General features: G+C 34.5%; 2 protein-coding genes across 2 annotated transcripts; one reads left to right on the top strand and one right to left on the bottom strand.

The window, feature by feature from the left end:
* Positions 1-1,328: 1,328 nt before the first annotated feature.
* Positions 1,329-5,023, bottom strand: LOC6645421 (ubiquitin carboxyl-terminal hydrolase nonstop). The gene is made up of 6 exons (XM_047011902.1): positions 4,989-5,023; positions 4,128-4,896; positions 3,244-3,645; positions 3,055-3,165; positions 1,722-2,623; positions 1,329-1,603 (listed from the first exon to the last, which is right to left on the bottom strand). Exons 1-6 carry the CDS (start codon positions 5,021-5,023, stop codon positions 1,561-1,563), a joined length of 2,262 nt encoding a protein of 753 aa, XP_046867858.1. The 3' UTR covers positions 1,329-1,560.
* Positions 5,024-5,617: 594 nt separating this feature from the next.
* LOC6645420 (protein aurora borealis) lies at positions 5,618-7,778 on the top strand. Its single transcript, XM_002067894.4, has 2 exons — positions 5,618-6,004; positions 6,063-7,778. The coding sequence occupies exons 1-2, from the start codon at positions 5,736-5,738 to the stop codon at positions 7,450-7,452; spliced, it is 1,659 nt and encodes a 552-aa protein (XP_002067930.1). The 5' UTR covers positions 5,618-5,735; the 3' UTR covers positions 7,453-7,778.
* Positions 7,779-21,394: the final 13,616 nt, after the last annotated feature.

The raw sequence follows: 21,394 nt of genomic DNA, 5'->3' as shown, positions 1-21,394 counted from the left end.
TTATCTTTTGTTTTGTTTTTTTTTTTTTTTTTGAATTCGAATCAAATTTGTTCATATTTCTATTTTGTATGTACATACATACGGTAAGCAATCTTAAGTTTTTGTTTGCATTTGTTTAGAATTTTCTTTTAAATAATTTATATATATATATATATAGATTGGAAATATCTTATAAACAATTTGGGTTAGTTTTTTAAATTTGTTTGATTTCTAAATTGTTTTCAAAAACAATTATACGAAAATGTTGCTGTTTTATTCTTATTGTTTTGTTTTCTTGCTTTCAGTATTTAATTTGTTGTAATATTGATCTATTTTTTTGATTTTTTTCTTTTCGTTTTGTTTTGTTTTCATTTTTGGAATAATACACATAATAAGTTTGCTTTGTTGGTTTTTTCCCGTATTCTTTTTTTTTTTTGTTTTCTTTTGTTTTTTTAGTTAGTTAAGATTACTTATATGATATAATGGTATGGTTTGTATGTATGTACGCTGCCTAGGCCGCAGCCCCGGCATGTCTCTCGTCAGTCTGTCTGTCTGTCTGTTGTTTAATGCACATTGGAGATGGAAGTCACGAATTGGTTAACTAATTTATATATAAACAAAAATTTGTTAGACTAAAGAAAAAAAAATAATCTAATGAAATAATTTTAAATTTTGTATAAATAAAAATAATGTATCTAAATTTGAGTAAATTCGGGAAAAAAAGAAACCCAAAACATGTGCTAAAAGTCGAAGTGCCGACTATATACTAAATATCCTACATTGCTATCAATCAACGTTTATGTATAATTATAAAAATTTGTAAAAATTGTAAAAATTTAAATCACCCAACTGATTCATTTTCAGTCATATCTCCATCTCTTTCATAATGGCGATCGAAATAAATGTTGCTATCTCACTCATTCTCAAAATAACCTGCACCGTAGTGCGGATCTCTAACGATTAAATTTAGATCCACGTTTTTGTTTTGGTGCTGGGAAATTTTACAATATCATATATAACAAATAATAAATCGAAAGTTAGGATAAGAAGATTGTTGCGAAAATTATAAACTGATAAAGGTCTAAGGTGGGAGTAGTTGGTAACTGATATGCCGCTCTCTCTTTTTCTCTTAGGATCTCATCAGCAATAGACAATAATTGGATCTACCAACGTATGTTTACAGTCTGAATCTATCGTTCCTCGACGCTACGGTTGTAGATGGCATATGTTCATGTGGTCATTTCCTTCTGCCTGTTGTCTCTTATAACATAAAAGGAAGAGGGGTAGAGATACGAAAGCGTCAAGATTTCAGTTACTAACAGCTCTTCGTACTTCCATCTCTAAAATGCTGCGTTGGCGTTTCTGTCTAAACGTTGCGTGTGTGTGTGTGTGTAAATGTGTCTGTGCGCATGTGTGTGTGTGTGTGTGTGTGGAGTGGGGGGTGGGGGTGGTGCGTGGGGGAATACAGTCTCTATGGATGTTTTGTCGGCTGATCAGTTAGCTTATTTTTCCTCCTTCTACTTTTGCGTATCCATATTCTTTATCGTCTTCTCGGTCTTGTGTCTTCCATTATGGTTGTCTTCACTCGTACTCCAGCACATTTTTATGATAGAACAATAAATAACTGTAAAAATATATAAATGACCAAGAAAACAACAGAAAATAAAAAAGAAAAAAACGTATCAGTATCAATTGAGAAAATAAGCCTTCTCCCCGCATTTTACCCGATTGTCCCCACTCACCCCTCGCTATCAAGCACCTGTTTAAGCGATGCCATCGTTATCACATGATCATCGCATTTAACCCACGTATCCTTCTGATGCCTCACATAGGCCGTGTAGTGTCCGGTATCGATGGTACCGACATGATTGACCACCGCATAGAGCGAGAAACGAAAATCACCATAGGAATTATTTTTTTCCGACATGAACGGCGTCATATCGAATTCCACCGGAAATTGTATAAATGAGGAAATTTTCCGATCAATCAGCGCCGAATGTTCGAAACGCTTCAAATGAAATGACACAACGCTGGGCAGGGTACGCAGGCTAAATTGTTTCGTTGATTCCTGATACGATTTACATGTGGAACATTTGATTTTAGCCGCCGAACCCAAATGTTCGGCTCGCGTGTAACGTTCAAGGCAATCAATTAGGGTCTTTGGCGTAACACCACCATGCGATGTGGTCTCGCCGAGATCCAATGAGATATCCCAGAAGGGATCAAATGTGGTTGAAACGCCATTGCAAGCCTGACAAACAACATCACTCTGCAGCATACCCGTAAATATCTGATCGATAATGCAATTGCATTGACCATAACAATGCGATGATGAGGATGAGTTGCTTGAATTGTTATTGCTGCCACTTCCACTGCTGCCGCTGCCGCCGCCACTACCACCGCCGCTGCCACCGCCACCACTGCCGCCACCGCCGCTGCCGCCACCCGAGGAACTTGAACTATTACTTTTGCTCTCATGCTCCGATTTGGCTTTCACGCAATGCCTATGCAATACATCCAAGGTGGCAATAAAGAACTCGTGTGCATCTTGTTGCTCATAGCCGGCCAGATGCTTGGCATGATTCCAAATTAAATGCAATAAACGATGCAGCGACAACGGTGAACGTGATCCGGAATAAAACTCCTGCAAATAAAAAAAAAAAAAAAAAAAAAAAAAAACGGGAAACACAAAGTGGAAAAGAAAACATGTTATTAACAATAATTAATTTACAAATGTATATCATTTTATTAGCAAAATTCATTCCTGTTCTGTAGCTTTGTATGTATATTTCATGCATAAATTTATCTTCATACGGTTTCTTTCCAGATAAGGTCCGTTTTCCCATAATTGATATTCTTGACATTAAATGCTAGAATCCAGTTCTAATTGAAGTTCATTTGAGTTCCTTGTATACATTTCTCCATTTTGATCTGTACTCTTTTTATTTAAGGTCCTTCTTCCCAATAATCGATATTCTTGACATTAAATTTCCCACATACAAACTCTAATCGAAGAATATTTAGTCTAAGCTTAATAAATGGTCCACCAATTGCCGTCTATATTTACTATCTTACCTGAAAAAGACGCGACACTTCACAGACTAAACATTTGTGCGTGGACTTGCTGCCGCAGTCATGACGATCTGACATGAAATAATCACTGAGTAGCGGAGTATGCACCAGAGCCTAAAGATGGATTTTGCGATTTTTAGAAGTTTCAGTTAGTTGAAATCGAATTTCGGCCTTAATCAATTCTGTACTCACCTGTACAATGCAATTCATGAAACAAGTGGCACCCAAATTCAAAAGACCTCTCAATCCGATTGTTTGATTCGGTCGTACCAATCGTCTGCGCGTGTTGGCGAGTAATAGATTCGTCTCCTTGGCTGAAGGTACCCAGGGCTGCCAGCCCAGACTCTTTTGTAAGTCTTTTGCCTCCAATTTACGATTAATTACTGCATATTCGCGGCTCCTTGAATCGTAAATGAAGTCTCGACAGCCATAACAATACAGGGTGCCATGCGACAACTCCAAAGCTATATTATGCTTTTTGGCACGCAAATGGCTGGTAATGTGTGCACCGCGACAACCGAAGTAGATGCAATGCAGGCAGGCATAAAGCTGAATGCCATAGTTGCCACACTCGAAGCAATTGCAGTGTATGGACTTTATAGGCCATCATCATCATCATCAAGGGGGAAAAGCGAGGAATAATAATATATGTGCATAGGGGGAAAGAAAACAAAGAATAGGGAGTATGAATGAAAGTCAAAGTAAAGAGATGAGCATCAGAGGACACTGTGACTGCCACTACAACTTCTTTATGCCCACACACATTCATGAACCTATTTTTAATATATACTAAGTAACTACAAGTATATGATTCAACAGTTAAATGTATGATGAAAACAAACAAAATGTTTTTGTTTATTTTTTTTTAAGTCATATCTAATCAACAATTATTTACACTTTTACTCGCAGTCACAGTCACTGTTTGTCACATGCTTGCTCATCTCTGATTTGTGGTTATCTTTCCCCAAAAGAAACCCCATCACCTCCCTACTCCACCAACCAACCACGACACACTTTGAACTACGTTCATCGCGAAATCGTGTATTCAGCTTGCCTCGCTCGGAACCACTCCTCACCTTCTTCTCACGCGCATCTTTGTTCACGCAGGCAGCGAAATACGCATCGATGACCCGAAATGTGTCATAACTATGCTCCTTCACGTAGCTCTGATAATGCCGGCAGCCAGTTTCTGACATGACGGCAGCGACCTCGACGTCGTCGTCGTTGCCGTTGTCAAGTTCAATCGCAAGCTTTTGCACGGTGCGCAAACAGGCAGACAAATGCGTCGCATTCAGTTGGCCCTTTGTTAGCTCCTGCTGGATTTGGTCGTTGCTGTTGCCGCCGCTGCTGCTGCTGCCTCCACCACCACCACCACCAACGTCGCCCCACCCGCAAATTCTAGTAACAGTTTCGGTTTCGGTTTCGTTGTTAGCTGCAGTCGCAGTCGCAGCAGCGGCAGCAGTAGCAGTAGTAGCAGCGGCAGTTGTAGAACAAGCACACCGGCCGGCAGCTGATGGTAGTGTTTCGTTTTCGGCCGTTCCCCGGCCCACCCCCGCCCCGGCGTTTGATCGTTTGTTGTTGTTGCTGCTGCTGCTACCGCCTCTGCCTCCTCCACCGCCGCCGCCGCCGCTGCTACTACTGCTGCTGCTACTGCTAGTGGTACTACTGCCACTGCTAACAATGCTTGTTGTACTATCAACACTATTCTCTTTTGTTTTCGTTCGTTTTGCTAACGGCTGTGGCACGAAGGCTTTATCACACTTGCGCTGCTGTTTTCGTCGAATTTTGGCCACTTTTGTAATTTGAACACACACGAGTGTTAAAGTTGAAGAGGAAAAATAGGAACTTTATTGCACTAAAAATTTTCGCTTTTTGCTTAATCTTAATTTCTTGTGATTTTTCGCTTAGTTTCGTTTCTGTTTCTCACACTCACACACACGCGCCATCCGCACACATCTACATCTATGTACATCTCTATATGCGTGGGACAGACAGAGAGAGCACAAGCGGTCAGAGACCAGCTGAATTTGAGACTCTTCGATTTGGTTTTATCGAAACTAGAGATGGGCAATACTCTCTAGAGCACTAAAGATTAAATCACCGTCAGTCACAGTTTTCAATTTTTCGTATTTAGTTTTACATTAGAGTAGCCTGAAGAAAGCGAAGACAAATTATATAGAAAAATAAGACAACAGCAGCTCAATTTTCAAAATAAAGTACTATAATTAATATTTTTTTTATAATACGCTTTTTTCATCAATAAGTCACAGTGAATGTTATTGTTGTGACTTAGAGGTGCGATTACTTGTCCATCTCTAGCAGCTTGCCACAGCTGTTGATGTTATCGGAATGGCGCGTAACATGGATAATACCAAATATTAGTTCAAATTACAATGTGACAATCATATTATAATTTTATCGCTAATCAAGTCAACAGGGTTAAAAACAATATAAATAAGGGATAGAAAAAAATTAAAAGAAACATATATACGCTAATTCTTCTATTCAACTATGGAACGGCTCTAAATAGGCTTGGCCTATCGATAAGTTGCAACTGGGTATTAATGCATTTGAAAATAGACCGACACTGGCAGCTGCCCCTAATGGCAACACTGGTCGGGCAGCATAAAAAATATATTCAAAAGTAAGACCGTTTAAAATTGTCAATTTAATTTGAAAAAATTATGTATTCGGATGAGGTGAGGACACCGCAGGCCTTAAAGAGTCGCTGCTTTGTAAATTTAACGCAACTAAAAGCCCGAGTCCGAAAGAGCAGCGGCAGTGCCAGTAACACAGCGACGCCAACTAATGGCGGCAATCACAAGAGTCCCCAAATGTCCTCATCGTCGACAACAGCATTGGTATGCACGCCGCCACCCAAGCGTCTGCAGAAGGTGAGGAATCCCTTTGAAACAGCATTGGCCGAACGTCTACATTTGCCATTGATTGCTAGGTGAGGAACTTCGTATACAGCGTTACAAGGATAGAGAACCAAAACCTTATATTTTCAGCCCCTCGCTGTTTCGGTCGCGTACCCCCCAACTGTCGTCCACACAATTTGAGTGGAATATTGATGAGGTTTCACAGCTTAAACCCGCTGATGTAGAGCCGCACGAAACCCAATTCCATGATTCGCCCGATGCTGAACAGGAATCGAAGGCACAATTGGCCATATCGGCATTTTTCAAAGAGTCTTATATAGTTCCCAGTCCGGTGGATTGTCCGTTGCGCAAGCACCGCATCATACTGGAGGACAATACTCCCATATCCAATAAAAGCAATTCAAATGCAACACGTCGACGACGGGATTGCGAGTCCCAAACCATTCTATCACTACCGCCTGTGTTACCCAAGGCATTGGAAGAGGCATTAAAACCATATTTCCAGCCTCATTTAGCTGGCGGCATAAAAAAAGATCGTTCGAGCGATCCATTTAATAGTTCCATGAGGAGAAAACTGTTTGATATGCATAATGTTGTTGTATTAGAATGCGAACAGGAGCCACCACCACCGCCGCAGATGGTGGGTTCGAGTCCGCAAATTAAGCAAAAGACTTTGTTTGCTGGCAGGCTGTCCGATTCAACTTCTGGCGAGGGGGAGAGCAGCATCTTTGGCTGCCTCTCTCCTATAAGAAATTCATGTGGCTTACCACCTGGCACTCCAGATAATGGTATTGGTATAAGCAAGCGCAAGCTTAATCTACCCGAACTGGAGTTACCTTCACCTATAGCGCCTTCAGAGCATTTAAGCCGTCGGCTTATCTACTCCAAAGTATTGGAAGTAAATGAGATGAGTGTCGAAGAGCAGCATCAGCAAAATGAAACACTGTCCGAACACAAATTTACACCCGATCGCAGCTCTTCGCCTATGATGCAGTCTTTGGAGCATTCCGATTGTAGTATTTATCAGCGAGTTCGACGTTTACGTGTAAATAGCTCCAAACAATTGTCCGATAAAGAAATACATCTATTTGATGAAAACGAAGAAGAATTACAAGAGACTACAACTAATGATATTGAAGAAGCTGAAGAGGAGGAAGAAGACGAGGAAGCAGAGGCCATGGAACTATCTCAGCTAAGTTTCAATTGCAGTTCATCCAATTCGGATACACCCAGAGGACATCGACGACGGCGTTCAGCGAATCGTAAGAACCTATCACAGTCATTTAGTACCCAATTAGAGCAAGAAGATCAGGAGGATGTGGAGGAGGAAGTAATTCAACAGAACAAAGATGATATTGCGTCTACCTCTGCGTCGGTAGCTTTAGCACCCCAGCCTCGCGTTACCTTTTATCGCACGGATAGCGGCTTCAATGAAATATCATCATCTTGTCTATCTCAAGAGTTGCCATTAGATGTTTCAATGGCTGTTTGTTGTTCAACACCCTCAACAAGATCCTGACATAACAATTTTGGCCTGTTTAAACTAGTTTATTCAGTCATACACACATACTACACATATAGCCATATATATTTAAACATATATCGATGATGCAATAACAATGACATGTGTAATCATCAAGTGCCACGCCCACACGTAATTTTAAACAATCCTCACCCACCGAATTTGATCCTAATTGTTTAGAAAAATTTCCGTTATGTGTTCGACTTGATTTATTTTTTGTTCTCTTAGTGAATATAGGTATATATATGTATGTCCTTATTTTTTTTAAATAAATGTTTCTCTTTTATTCGTTTAATGTCTCCCTTGTCAGCCAAATTAACGTATAACATAAGCTTATCAACATTTCAATTGTAGCAATAATAATTAATAATCAAATGAAATAATGTGAAAATAATAATTTCAATTCAATAAGAAAAACCCGTTGGTTTTTGATTTATCAAATAGGATTAGTCTTAAGGATTTAACATATAGATAAGGTCTACCATTTATGATTTGAAAGAACTTCTCGACTTCAAGAATCGTTATTGTACATGCGGTACAGGAATATGTATTTTTTATATATGCAAAAAGTTAACAAACATGGTTGTTCACATTATTATCTATTTGATATACCTTTTAACTAATTAATATATAAATGTTTGTGCCAATCTTTTAGAAGAATAATTAAGAGAAACAGTGATGAGAGTTTATGATCTTAGCCTTGGGGTAGTTACTTGTCTCATTTCTAAGTTTAAGTCGTAATTGTTATGTGAATATGGCCTCCAGCTGGGAATTGCAACAAATTTAGGTACACTTGGCTAAATTATGATAAATATGTATAAAAGTAAAAAGAAAAACAAAACCAAAAATGAAACAAAATCAAATGCAATGGATTCAATTTACACACGCACACCCACATACACGCACACACACATTGAGTACCCGTACTTGAGACTTAATTTATGGCAATCTCAAGTAAGCTGAAAATGAGCTGAAATACATACATATATTAAATGAATATTATCTACATAAGTATACACATACATATATACATACATACACATGTTGATTTAGTATTAAAAAACCCAAATGACATTTACATGTATACAAAAATTTGCATAAACATTGTAAAATGCATCCTAAATTTAGGTTGAAGAAGAGCAAACAGGTTTTATTTTTCTTTCTTTTTAATGCATTTTTTGTGGCCGTTGGTCTTAATTATTCACAGCACATACAGAAAAAATAAACACGAAACAAAAAAAAACTGGAAGTCGCAAGTAAAAATTGATGACTATAGCTTCAATATATTGTACATACATGTGTATATGGACCGATTGAAGGGGGATTACCTTAACAATTGTTAGTCAAATTGTTTAAATCTTTGTATGCAAAGCACATGGGCAAAACAAAACTCCCTCATCCTTGAGAGTAATTCATAAAAGTTTTACAACAAATCGGAATGACCTCCTCCCGCTTCGTCTTTTATAACATTGATTGTTATTAAACAGGTTATTGACATTCCAGATCCGATTCAAAATACAAATCATTTATAATAACCAACAGAGAGACGCAATCAGTTAGGAGGACGACAGCTCTTAAGATGGATTATTTCAATAAAAACCTTGACTTCTCACCATTTAATTGCCAAAATCAATAAGTCAATAATATTGAAAAAAAAAAATATCCAAAATTAAATAAAATGAAATCATCTGATTGAATATAGAAGATTTCTTCTATATACATATATATATATGTATATCACACGGTTTTAAGACTGCTTCCAAGTGTAGGTTGTAGATTTTAACTTAGTTATAAGTATGCTCTGTTTTGCAATATGTTTTCTTTTTTTTTTCAATTTGTCTAAGAAAAATGGTAGCCAACTGCATTTAATAGTTCTGACAATATTTCAAGTTAACAATCACAGCTAAAAGTTATTAATAAGAGCACATAAAGTATACGACATGTTGCTCTCCATACTGAACAAGTCAACTAAGCGAACCAATTTCATTCGATATGCAGTTTTTATACCCTTGCAAAAAGGGTATATTAATTTTGGTCACAAGTGTGCAACGCATAGAAGAAAGCATCTCCGACCATATAAAGTGTATACAGTGCTGGCAAAAAATTGATTGTTACAATATTCTTTTCAATAGCCCAACTATTTCCCTCTCTTTCTTTTGGTAAAAGGGTTTTTTTCCAATAAAAACTATTTCAAGATTTAAATATTTTTACCTACTGCGTCTTCTGATTGCTTGCCTGTTGGCGAATTTTTGTCCCTTTTACCTACTTAGCGGCGTTTTGCGTCAAAAGAAAGAGAGGGAAATAGTTGGGCTATTGAAAACACATATTAAAAAAAAAATAAACACCTTTTTTGCAGGGCACGAAGTCTATCTATTTTTAATCCGATTTTTATGGACAATATCTCATTCGACGGAAAATTCACTATAACTATTCATAGTTCAAGTGTAGTTATACTTTGGTGTGAGTTAGTGGCGAAAAGTGACGCCAAACAGGAAGACCAACAAAATACACACAAAATTGAATTTTTTAATTGGCTCCAAATTGGACCCTGGGGCCAAATTTACAATTTGTGGTATGCAGTTTATCTTAGTTTTACTAGACCTAAAACTTTTTCTTTGAGTCCAAAGGTGTACGATCAATATTACATATTTTAAAAATGTGTTTTTTTTTTTTGCCGGGTCCAAATTTTTGGGCTTTTTATTAAAACCCACTTAAAAACAACCCATTAGAGATGTGCCCACGAAGTTTACAGAACATCATCTCAATAGAATAACCAATTGAACGTTATAAATTAACATATCAAAAGTTTTCACTAATATTAAGTAACAATCGAATGAAATCAGAATTTAAGGTAAAAAAAAAAGCACTCCAATTTTTTGCCGCCACTGTATATTCTTGATTAGCACGACGAGACAAGTTCATATAGCCATGTTCGTCCGTTCGTTTGGATCAACGCAATATCCTTCTAGTCCGTTAGATCTAGAGGGTTGAAATTTGCACAAACTACTTTGTATATCTCGGACTCAGCCGGATCGGACCACTATATCATATAGCTCCCAGACAAACTGCAAAGTCACGAATAGTGACTTTTCTCAATAACTTCGTTATTTTCTGAGCTATTGTCGTAGAATTTAATATTGGTGAGTTTTATCAGGTGACTAGCTCCGATAGCAACGATCGGTGGAAGCCAGTGACTTTTGTGTATACCTTCGATACTCTTTATGTAAATGTCATAAATTTTATATTTCTCAGTTTAACATAGCTATTAATGACTGCTCGCACGTCTTAGGTAAGGGAAGAGTAACAAAAAAATTGCAAGGTTAGACAAACTTTGACTCGGTCGACCCTCTGTACCCTCTGGTTTTCTAATAAGTTCTTACAATTCCTTATTCACATTTTGTCAACTTAATTGTCATGTTAGTTGGCTTAATTATTGGCCAAGATTAGAACAACAATTTAACGTGCCAGTCATTGCTAAACTTATCTTTGCGTTTAAGATCTGGAATACTATTTAGATAGCCAAAACAAAGGTATTTAAAACAATTTGTTTAATGATGAGTGGCTTTTCCGAATGGCATGAGGTCGAGTTTCCTGTATGTATGTATACTTAAATTTGTTATGACTGATTTGTGCATTTTTTCATGGGCAACTGAAAGAGATCTATCATAATCTTCAATCTCCAATTTTCACACTGAAAGGATCAATCAAGGGTGTCAACTAAAATCAATTTACATATAGTATAAGTTGTTGCCTTTTGAAGAATTGCATTAATTTATCGGCAGTTCTATCTTGATCCTCTCTTGGGCCTTCAATTTTTGATTTTACAAAACACTGAAAGGATCAGTCAAGGCTGTCAACTAAAAGCAATCTAAATATAGCATAAGCTATTGGCTTTTTGAGAGTCAATGCTAATGCGCTTTAAATATGATTGACAATATGTATATACATACATAGGTATTTTTATATGAATGTTTTTTTGTTTTTCTCATGTGGGGGAATGTAAACTGGTTACTTACAGATCGAGATATGTACAAATAATATGGAATTGCATTTGAAAACTATGTCGTTCTCAATTCTCATTTCCTTTCAACTAAATAATATAATAATAAATAAATCAGCACTCATAATATTCTCGTACATCTCTCATCACCCAAATGCGCAATTTTTGATTAAATATATGGAATACCTAAAATAGTTTACAGACGCGCCACAAATTGTGTGTGTGTGTGTGTGTGTGTGTGTGCAACATAACAAAGTAATTTTCCAATTTAGCTATAAGTTTTACTTGGACTCTATACAACAGAGATTATTTAAATATAATTTATTTATTTTTATTATTATTTTGGCTCCTCACGTGTTGTTGTTGTTGGTGGGGTGGGTGGGCGTTTGGTTGGTCGGTTATTTCCAGGGAGAAGGCCGGCCAAAGGGCAGTTCAAATACCTCAAGTGAGGGGCAAATGGATTGAGATAATACCATAGTCCCATAAATGGATAAACATAGTTAGCACGTGTTTACATTTTAATGTATTTGAACACTTACTACAAAGTTCAGGGCGAAAACGAAATTTCTCATTACAATTTACTTTTCATTTTAGAATAAATTAGTTAAATTTGCCATACAATTGATAGACCGACCTGTTCATACACATAATATTTGATTTGATTTCACAATGAAGTGCGGAAATTTGTCATAGTTATTAACAGAAACTGCTACCATTAATTCAATATACGTATCTATCCAACGCAATTTTTGTCTTAATAATGGGGCTAAAAGGTTTTTTGTTCCTTCCTTGATTGCGCTAATTAACTGGATCCTGCATAATGAAACCTAACATCTAATAGCTTTAAATAGCTAATAAAGCAATAAAAACAAATTATTTAATTAAACTACTTAATTTTAAATTGGCTACAAAGTAAACGCCTCTTTCATTACACAACTAATGTAGTAAAAGGATCTATTAATTGGCCAAGTTAAACAGAGATAATTCGTTTATTGATGGCTTAAAAAGTAAGTAACAATACTAACTAAATTATTATGTTAACTAGCCATTTAGAGCCATCAATAACCAAATTATCATTGTATAGCTTAGCCAATTAATAACGTTAATTGTGTGTACTAAAACTTAGTTAACTTTTACTCTATTTATGCTATGATCAATTAAAAAAGTTTCCAATTAAAGCATCTATATCTATTCAATGGGGATCTAATAAGATAGATTAATCAAATCTAGTGAGATAGACTTAACCTCCATATTAGCTCATCAATTACAATCTCATTCTCAGCTTAATCAGCCACATACTGAATTGCCTTGTAATGTGCGTCAACTGATGTTGCTTTTTATGATCTATTAACATGCGAAATTGAATAATATCATAATACATTTTTTGAGTAGCACAAATTGTTACTAATTTGCACCTTCGTTTGTGGTCTTAATGGTGGCAAATCTATAAAGCCAATCATTTAACATGTTTTGTAGTAAATTGCCAGAAATTGGGATAACAGATGGCAACAATTAACGTCATAGAAAGATGAAATTGATCGGTTGATTGATTGAAGTGAGTATGAATAAACCAAACCTAAAACCCATATAATATGATCGTATCAAACAAACAATTTATATTTGGTTTTCACGTGATTCACACATGCCCCACATACCTCACACCCCCCAAAAAGAAAGAGCCTCTGACGTCATGAAGCATACACACGTACACATACACCTAAACATACACAGACCAACAGGCCAATCAACTAACCAACTACCATTCAAAAACTACGTCAGAGCCAAGTCTAGACGCCGCTTGACCGGTTTTTTACTTTACCCATAGACTTGATTAATTGTAACACTCTGCGTATGCGCAATGTATGCCAGGAAGGTCTTGCCTTCGAATGAAATTTCAAGCAAATTCTCTGCCAAAAACAATAACAACAACAACAACAAGCTAACCGGTTTACTGAGAAAGTTTATTAACTGCAACTACCAAAAACAAAAAAAAAAAACAAAACAAACAAAAACAATGTTAATTGGCAATGCAACGACAAATTTAAGCAGCATTTTTTCCCCGCCCCACTGATTCTTTTTGCAACTCTTTGCAATATATTTTGGCAACGATCAATACTGGAAAGCATAAAAGAAAACACAAAATATTACAGAGAGAAAGGGACTAATTAGTGAGAGTGAGTGAGTGAGAGACAGAGAGAGAGATGGAGAAGGAGAAGGAGAAGGAGTTGAAGTTTATAAGGGGGTTAAGGTGCTTTAGGCCCTTATTTGCCAAGTTGTTGTTGACAAACGGCTTCAGCTAGAGGGAATGCAGTCAGCTTATCGAACAAATAGCAAACAAACCAGAGAAATACTTACATATTTACTTGCAATTGTTGTAAAGTGTGAAAATGATAAAGTTTAATCTTGAAGTTTCAATATTACAAAAGACAATTGTTCTATTGATGATTCGATAAATTCTCAACTGTGCAATATCATTCGTATCTTATCCATTATGCTTTTGCAGGAAAGTACTTGCAGATAATATTTTTTATGTTCTGTAGACGTAAATATTAATTAAAGCTTGTAAAACTGTAAACAGGTGACAATTTAATGGAAGCTTCAATTATAAAACTCAAAACCTTAGTTTACACAGTGAATAGGGATAATAACCCAACATATGATTCTTTATGACTCAATTTTGTTATATACTTAATTTCGTTTTGTATATATTTTAAGTGCATCTGATTTGAGGAAGTCATTTCATATGAACACGATGTTTAATCTCAAATACACAGAAAGTCCTTTAGATGTGAAATGAGTAAATGAACACCCTTTCAATTGGTCTCGCATAAAGCTGATCCAACTGATATATCTCAAATGAAAGATCATTATGTTTAAAATATAAGTTTCTTTAGCTTAACAAAGTACAAAAAACCATTGTCAATTGCAACGACATTTAAAGCATTCAGTAGCATAATGCATCCGGTGAATGCGGCTGAAACTGAAAAGAACTAATTAAATACAAAAGCTGACTTAGTAGCGCCTATTGGTTGAATGAATACTGAACCGATTAAAATGAATGAGTCGAATGAGAACCTGTTTTTGATGACACAAGTTAAACGATCCTTAAGATATCACAAATTTTTCATCAAATTTTTGTATCTAAGCTTTAAGAACTTGAGAATCTGCATTCTACAGACAAAGAATCTATACACTAAGCCCAGAAGTTGATAGAGAATTCTGATGGAAGCTACACAGTGAGTGTGTGCAATTGAAACTTCAGAGTATTATGAATATTCAAAGCACTCGTAGTTCTTAAATGATTAGGCCATTTGAATAAAATCAAAAACGGCGAATATTCACAGCACTCCGTACATTATTTTAGAACGATAGTTCTCTCATGTAGTTATCATACTCAAATATATTCGTAAAAATTAGGTTAAATGAATTGAGTACACATTCTTAGGCTACTAGCTCTTGCTAGTAGTCAAACTTACTCTTTACTTGAATGATTTGAATGAATGGAGAATTTAATGAAGAGAATGATGTCAATGAGTTATGAATATATTTACATATATTATATATTTGACTATACTTATACTATACTATACTGGACTGAATTGAACAAATAGAGAATGAAACGAAATGAATGATGTCAATCCGCTCTGAATACTCAAAAATTCAAAATATTGTGAATATTTAGAGCACTCTGTGCATTATTTAAATACGATGGGCTTAAATCAGTTTAAAATGAATTGCGTAAATGCATTAGTTAAATTTATTCTTCCATTTAACACTTGACTGATTTGAATAAATAGAGAATCAAGTGACATGAATGTTACGTATGAAGAATGAATACTTAAAATATTCAAGATTCACAAATCTTCAGAGTACTCTGAATGATTCGGTCATACAAGAATTGGGTTATAAAGATTTATTCATTCCATGATTAAGTTTCTAAATATTTATTCCAATTGTGTAAGCACTGCATTTTATATGAACACTAAACTGTCTCATTGTCGAATTTTCAGTAAAAACCTAGGTTTGAATATATTCGTGCCGCCTTCTATTTGAATTTGGAGTTTTTTGGAGATGTAATATCTGGATATCCGGACTTGGTGATCATTTTAATATTTTAAAAACAAGCAAATGATTCAAATCAAGTTAACAATTTTAGATACTTATTCAATATTTGTAGAGTTTCGAATAATTTTTGTACGACAATGAATGTTACGGTATTATCGCAACTAATAATCAGACTAAAGGTGAAGGCTGACAATCGTTTTGAAGAACGTTCTCAAACTTAGCTTAGAGTAACCTTTGGATATGGGATATGTAGATCGTTTAACCCAATGAATGAAACCAAAGTATAAATATGTGTAAATTACCCTGATTTTTTTTTAGAATTACCTCGCTCTCTCTCACTCCCTCGCACACACACACACACATACTAAACATATGAAATTTTGTACATTAAAATCTGCGTTAGTTAAAAATTTGTCTGCTTTTCCTTGCCCCCCCATCCCAACACATCTCTCTTTCTCTCTAACACTTTTCATCTTTGGCTGTCTCACTCTGCCCCATTCAACTGAGTTCGCATAGTCGTGCAATGTTTTGCGCGATGCTTAAAAACTGGTGACCCACGTTGGGTCTGATTTAGTCGTTAACGGGCGGCCAACACGATCACATCGCAGATCGAAACCTAAAATATATATATACTAATATATATAAACATATATTTATATATAGTAACTATCTACCCATAGTGAGAGTGTTTCTTTTTTTTATCTGTTCTGTTTTGTTACGTTGTTTCTTGTAATTACCCCCTTCCCTCAAAAATCACAGAAACCTTTGTTAAAAACAAAAATAAAAGAGGCCAAAAGAAAGTGCGAAACAAAGTGCCCTTGCGAAAATCTTGCGAAGTGAATTAGCATTACAACACTAATAACCATTTACAAGAGACTTGTTGCACGTTTATGTAAATCCAACTGTGATATATATATACATACATCTATAACATATAATATATATATATATACATATATAATACATATATAGTATATGTGCCAGTCGGTAAGTCCGAATCATTAGTCTAATAAAAGCGGAAGTACTTTATTTTGTTGTTACTTTTTTTCGAGAGCTTCTCTTAGGCTTTATTTTTTTTTTGCTGCTGTTTTTGTTTTTGTTGTTGTTATAATTAAACCATATAATGACAAACGAAAAAAAAGGAAAAAAATTCACAAAAACCGTCTCTTTATTTCAATTCAAATTAATTGCATTTAAAATTAGCTAACTACTCGAACAAAAACGACAAAAATTTTGTTGACGCAAATTATTGATCAAAATGCACAAAAATAGACACACACACACACACACACACACACACAGAGAGAGAGAGGAGACTCAGGTCAGTCAAGTTGGACATGGGATATAAAATATATAGCAAACATTTAGACACAAAAAAGGAGAAAACTAAACTAAACTAAACAATGTGCAGCAAAATAAAAACAAAAAACACACAAAAACATGTACATCAATTAAGGCTGTACTCAGTTTTAGTACAACTAACTAAAGATGTCTATGACACAAAATTAGATGAGATGAAATGGGATGAGATGACATGACTCTCGATGCCTCAAAAGTGACTTGAGCTCAGTTGATGATGAATAGGCGAGTTATGAATTGTCAAAATGCCAATTAACCAGGTCAAGGTCTTTATTGCATATATGCCTTTTGGTAATGACACTTGAAATCTCTCAACAAGAAGAAAAGTTTGGCCATAAACTGTCAAAAAAACAAAATTCAATTTTGAAATAATAAATCGCTATGAAAATATGATAGACTAATGTATAAAAGTTTATTCATCAAATTCAATAAGTGTGCAGGTATGTGAAACATATGTAGATATAAAACTATTATCTAGACTTATGTTGGTAATAATTTTTCTAAATTTTTTTTATAAACGTATCTAGAAAACATTTTCGATGAGTATCCAATCAAAAAGAAGCAGATTATCGGCTTATTAATTTTAGTTATTTTCAATAAAGACATTTTGCAGTATGAGGATCTTCGACCTCTTCAAAGACTTTTTTATGGAGTTATAAGCAGATAAAAAAAAATCCCGAATTACTCGAAATTTTAACATGGCCTGGACTCCTGGTAACATTCCTGATTTAAAATATGAATCGTGCTCATTACATTTTCATAGTTGGTAGTTTAATTGCTTGGTTAGATAGAGTTTTGAAGAAATATAGGTATTTGTAAAGGAATTGCATTGAATTTTTGCAGTAAGTGTGTGAACATTTTAAGTAAACTTGATATTTTTTTATTCATTTACTTGATTACTCACTTGTTGAGTTGTTACCTTACTAAGTTTTATAAATGAATACAACTAACGATCAGATCATTTGCTTCTGTTGAAGTAGAACATACATACATATGTATGTATATATTCTATATAGAGTCTCAATTTGTTGAACTCAATACGATGCTTTGGATTTAGCTCTTGACCAAGTTTATCAAATCTTCAATTGATTTCAAGTAATTCAAATACTAATGATAAGAAAATCGTTTTTCAGTATCAAAATTTGAACAGTTTATGAGGAAAATTATCAAGCTTGGGCTAAAGAGAGTCTAAAACGATTTTTTTAATGAATCTTGTTTGTTTTTTTTTTGTTTAAACAAATTGTAACATTTTTGGCAATTGATTATCTAAAGTAAATGAAGTAATTTTTGAGATTTATAAGTGTTATTTATGATATTATATTTGCATATTTCTACATAGTCAGTGAGTTTGTTAGTTTGTTAGTTTATGTGTCAGTCCATCACTCATACGCCGGATTGTCCAAACAAAGTTCTCTGCATTTTTTTTGACATTTTAAGCCGTAGATGAAACATGAACAAAACAACAGAAGACGACCGAGAGCAGATGGAATTTTTTTTCTTTTGCTACAGAGCATGCCAAGTATGTAGTAGAAGTAGTAATGCGATAGCAATTCAAATGACTTAAATTACGATCCAACTAAGTTGGCTTAAGTCACCTATAACTGCTTACTGCTATGTAACTGCCCCCTGACATTTGGCCACACCTCAGAGATCTTTGGGGTCTACCTGAAGTGCGATACTCCCGCGCAACACTCTGCAACATTAGCGTCATCAGACACACACAAGGCAAACAATTTACATATGTACACAGTGATACCCTTACATTGAGGGCTATATTAGTTCCAAAGCAGGCAGACGAGAGCTGAACTTATTTCCTTATAAGTATATACAAATGCTCTTACTTTTCAAGGGTATCGAATTGTCCAACTCATTTTGTTGTGAAATATTTTGTTGATAAATTTAACTTTTAGCGCGTCAAATGGCAATATAATTTGATTATAAAAACGAGAGAAAAAGCAAAAACAGAAAATTGCAAACAAAGCTACTGAACCATGTCGAATTTGTTTTTTTTTTTGTCTGTTAGAGTATTTGGCAATTTGATGCATTTTTGGGTTTCGGATTAGAATTAGTTAACCAAAAATAAATGCTATTCTTTTGAAATGAACAGAACTTGAAGTAGAGTGCAAAATTTTCCATTAAGAATCAATTAAATCAATAATATTTAAAGCAGAGCAAGGCCAACAACTTTTCATAAGACAAGAAGTTTAAATTCAATTGAATTTCCAATTTTTTGTTTTCGTCTAAGGCCGCCCGCTTTAGGCCAGGCTCATTGAACTTGTCAAGACCCAGACGTGTTATAAATAATCCAACCACCACATACTTGATAAAAAACAATAGAAATACAAAAATGTTAACATAATAACAGAAAAACGAAACGAAATAGTCGCGTGCCATTGCTGTCTACACGTGAAGATACAGAGACAGATACAGATATATGTAGATACATATCTATTTATGAATGTATGTCTGGTCTATCTGTTCAGGGTTAGCTCTTTAAGTTTTCTCAACTCAATTTGCTTGTGAAAGAAGAACAATTTACATTAACTCATGCGCAAAAAGTGTCAAAATCTCAATGATTTGTTTGGTGTCTTTTTGGGATCTCTTCTTGTTTCTTGTGTTAATAAATGCGTCTATAATCCAGTTTAAACCGGCTGCACTCTTCATTAGTAAAACAAACTAACTATCAAGTTTGGCTTCTACTTTTTTTTGCCTGCATAAATTATAGTAGAATAAATTATCAACAAAATCTCTGCGAATTTTGCGTAAAAAAACAAGAAAAAGAAAAAATTCAACAAAGAAGAAAAAAAAGTGAGTTTACTGACGTTTGTCTTCAGAAGATGACTTCGCAATCTATTTTTGGACATATGATATGCAAGATTTGCCAACTTGAATCTTTATGTTTAGAAAGCACTCAAAATCTATAAATCTTTCTTAGAGAAACGATAAATATACATAGATAGTTAATATATTAGCAATCCCTCAATAATGTTAATAATTAATAGTTATCCTAGTAAGGATAGAAGAATTAAACCAAAAAAAATTGCTAATTAGAAAACAATGTATGTAATTTAAATAGGAACACTTAGCTTTTTTAACTTATACTATTTTAGTTTAAAAAAAAAATGCAACAATAAAGTTGTAAGCTTTACCCATATATTTTTCCATATCATATTTGTAGTCTTAATTCTGAACTTGTTTTAAGGTTAAAAATATGATTGCTATCTGAAATATTTTGAGTCTGATAGTTTTATATAGATAACCTGCTTACAATTGCTAGTAAAATTCATCGGAAAACCAAAAAAAACTATAAAATTTTAAAAACAAACATTCTTAAAATATTTCTTAAAACAATTCTTTACACTTTCTCACACTTTTTTATTACTCAACTAAGAATGATTGTTGTTAAAAGCAAATTCAAAAACTTGCAATTAAACTTGTACAATTTATTTGCAACCTTATTAGTAAATTACTTTCAACTCTGATAACATTTTCAGTGAATACTTTTGAAAGCAAGTACTTAAATATATTTGAATTCAATTCTGTTCATGTGCATTGTTAGATCCGCAATGATTAAGTATCAATAAGTTTCTCATAATTTATTCTTGATATTTTTATATACATTCAATGGAAAATTCTTTATCTAAAAGAGTCAAGGGGGAAGTTTTTTTTTCTGTGAAAACTATTAATTATATATTCTATACAACATTTTCTTAAAAGTTAAGCTGACAATGCATCATCATCATCAATAATTCATTTAGCATAGTTGGGGGGAAACTCAGATACATTCGCAACTGAAATCGCTCACATACATACATACAATTCCCAAAAGTCACTTAGGCACATTTAATGACTTCCGCATATCTCAGACTAGCTTAATAAATACCTACATAGGTAGGTTAGTAGTAGACAGAAGAGAAACTAGTAAACTAGATGTACTTGAGATTATGCATGCATAATGCGAGTAAAGACAAGTTCCAAAACCAATTTGTGGGTGCCATAGCCCAGCACTATAGATAACTAACTACTTTACCTGATATATATAATATCTAGCTCTATCTGTGAATCACAATTATATGCATTTTATAGTTCTCTTTTTACATGATGTCAAGAAGTCAATTCAAGAGCAATTAAATCTAATTGCAAGATATGCGAAAACCGGAAAAATTTCAAATTCAATGTACCAAAATTTCCATTTTTTTTGTTATCACCCCCTTCTTCTTTGTTTCATGTTGTTTTTTTCATTTTTTTTTTTTTTTTGGTTTATGATTATCTTAACTGGTACAATAAAAAAACAAAAAAAAAAAAGAAACAAATCTTCCTAAATGTCATACATATTTTCTAATTAAGATATAGGCAATTGTTGTTTTTGCTACTGTCACAGCAGATAAAGAGTGAAATAAAAAATAGAAAGGTTCTAGGGGTTGGGGGAAATATATATACATACATGTATATATATGAAAAATCAGAATAGAATCCAAAGTTAGTGACAAGTGTGTGACAGTAAAATTGGCGACA

This window comes from Drosophila willistoni (genome assembly GCF_018902025.1).
Source record: "Drosophila willistoni isolate 14030-0811.24 chromosome XR unlocalized genomic scaffold, UCI_dwil_1.1 Seg143, whole genome shotgun sequence".
Classification (NCBI taxonomy): domain Eukaryota; kingdom Metazoa; phylum Arthropoda; class Insecta; order Diptera; family Drosophilidae; genus Drosophila; species Drosophila willistoni.
This window is presented reverse-complemented; position numbering and strand designations above follow the sequence as displayed.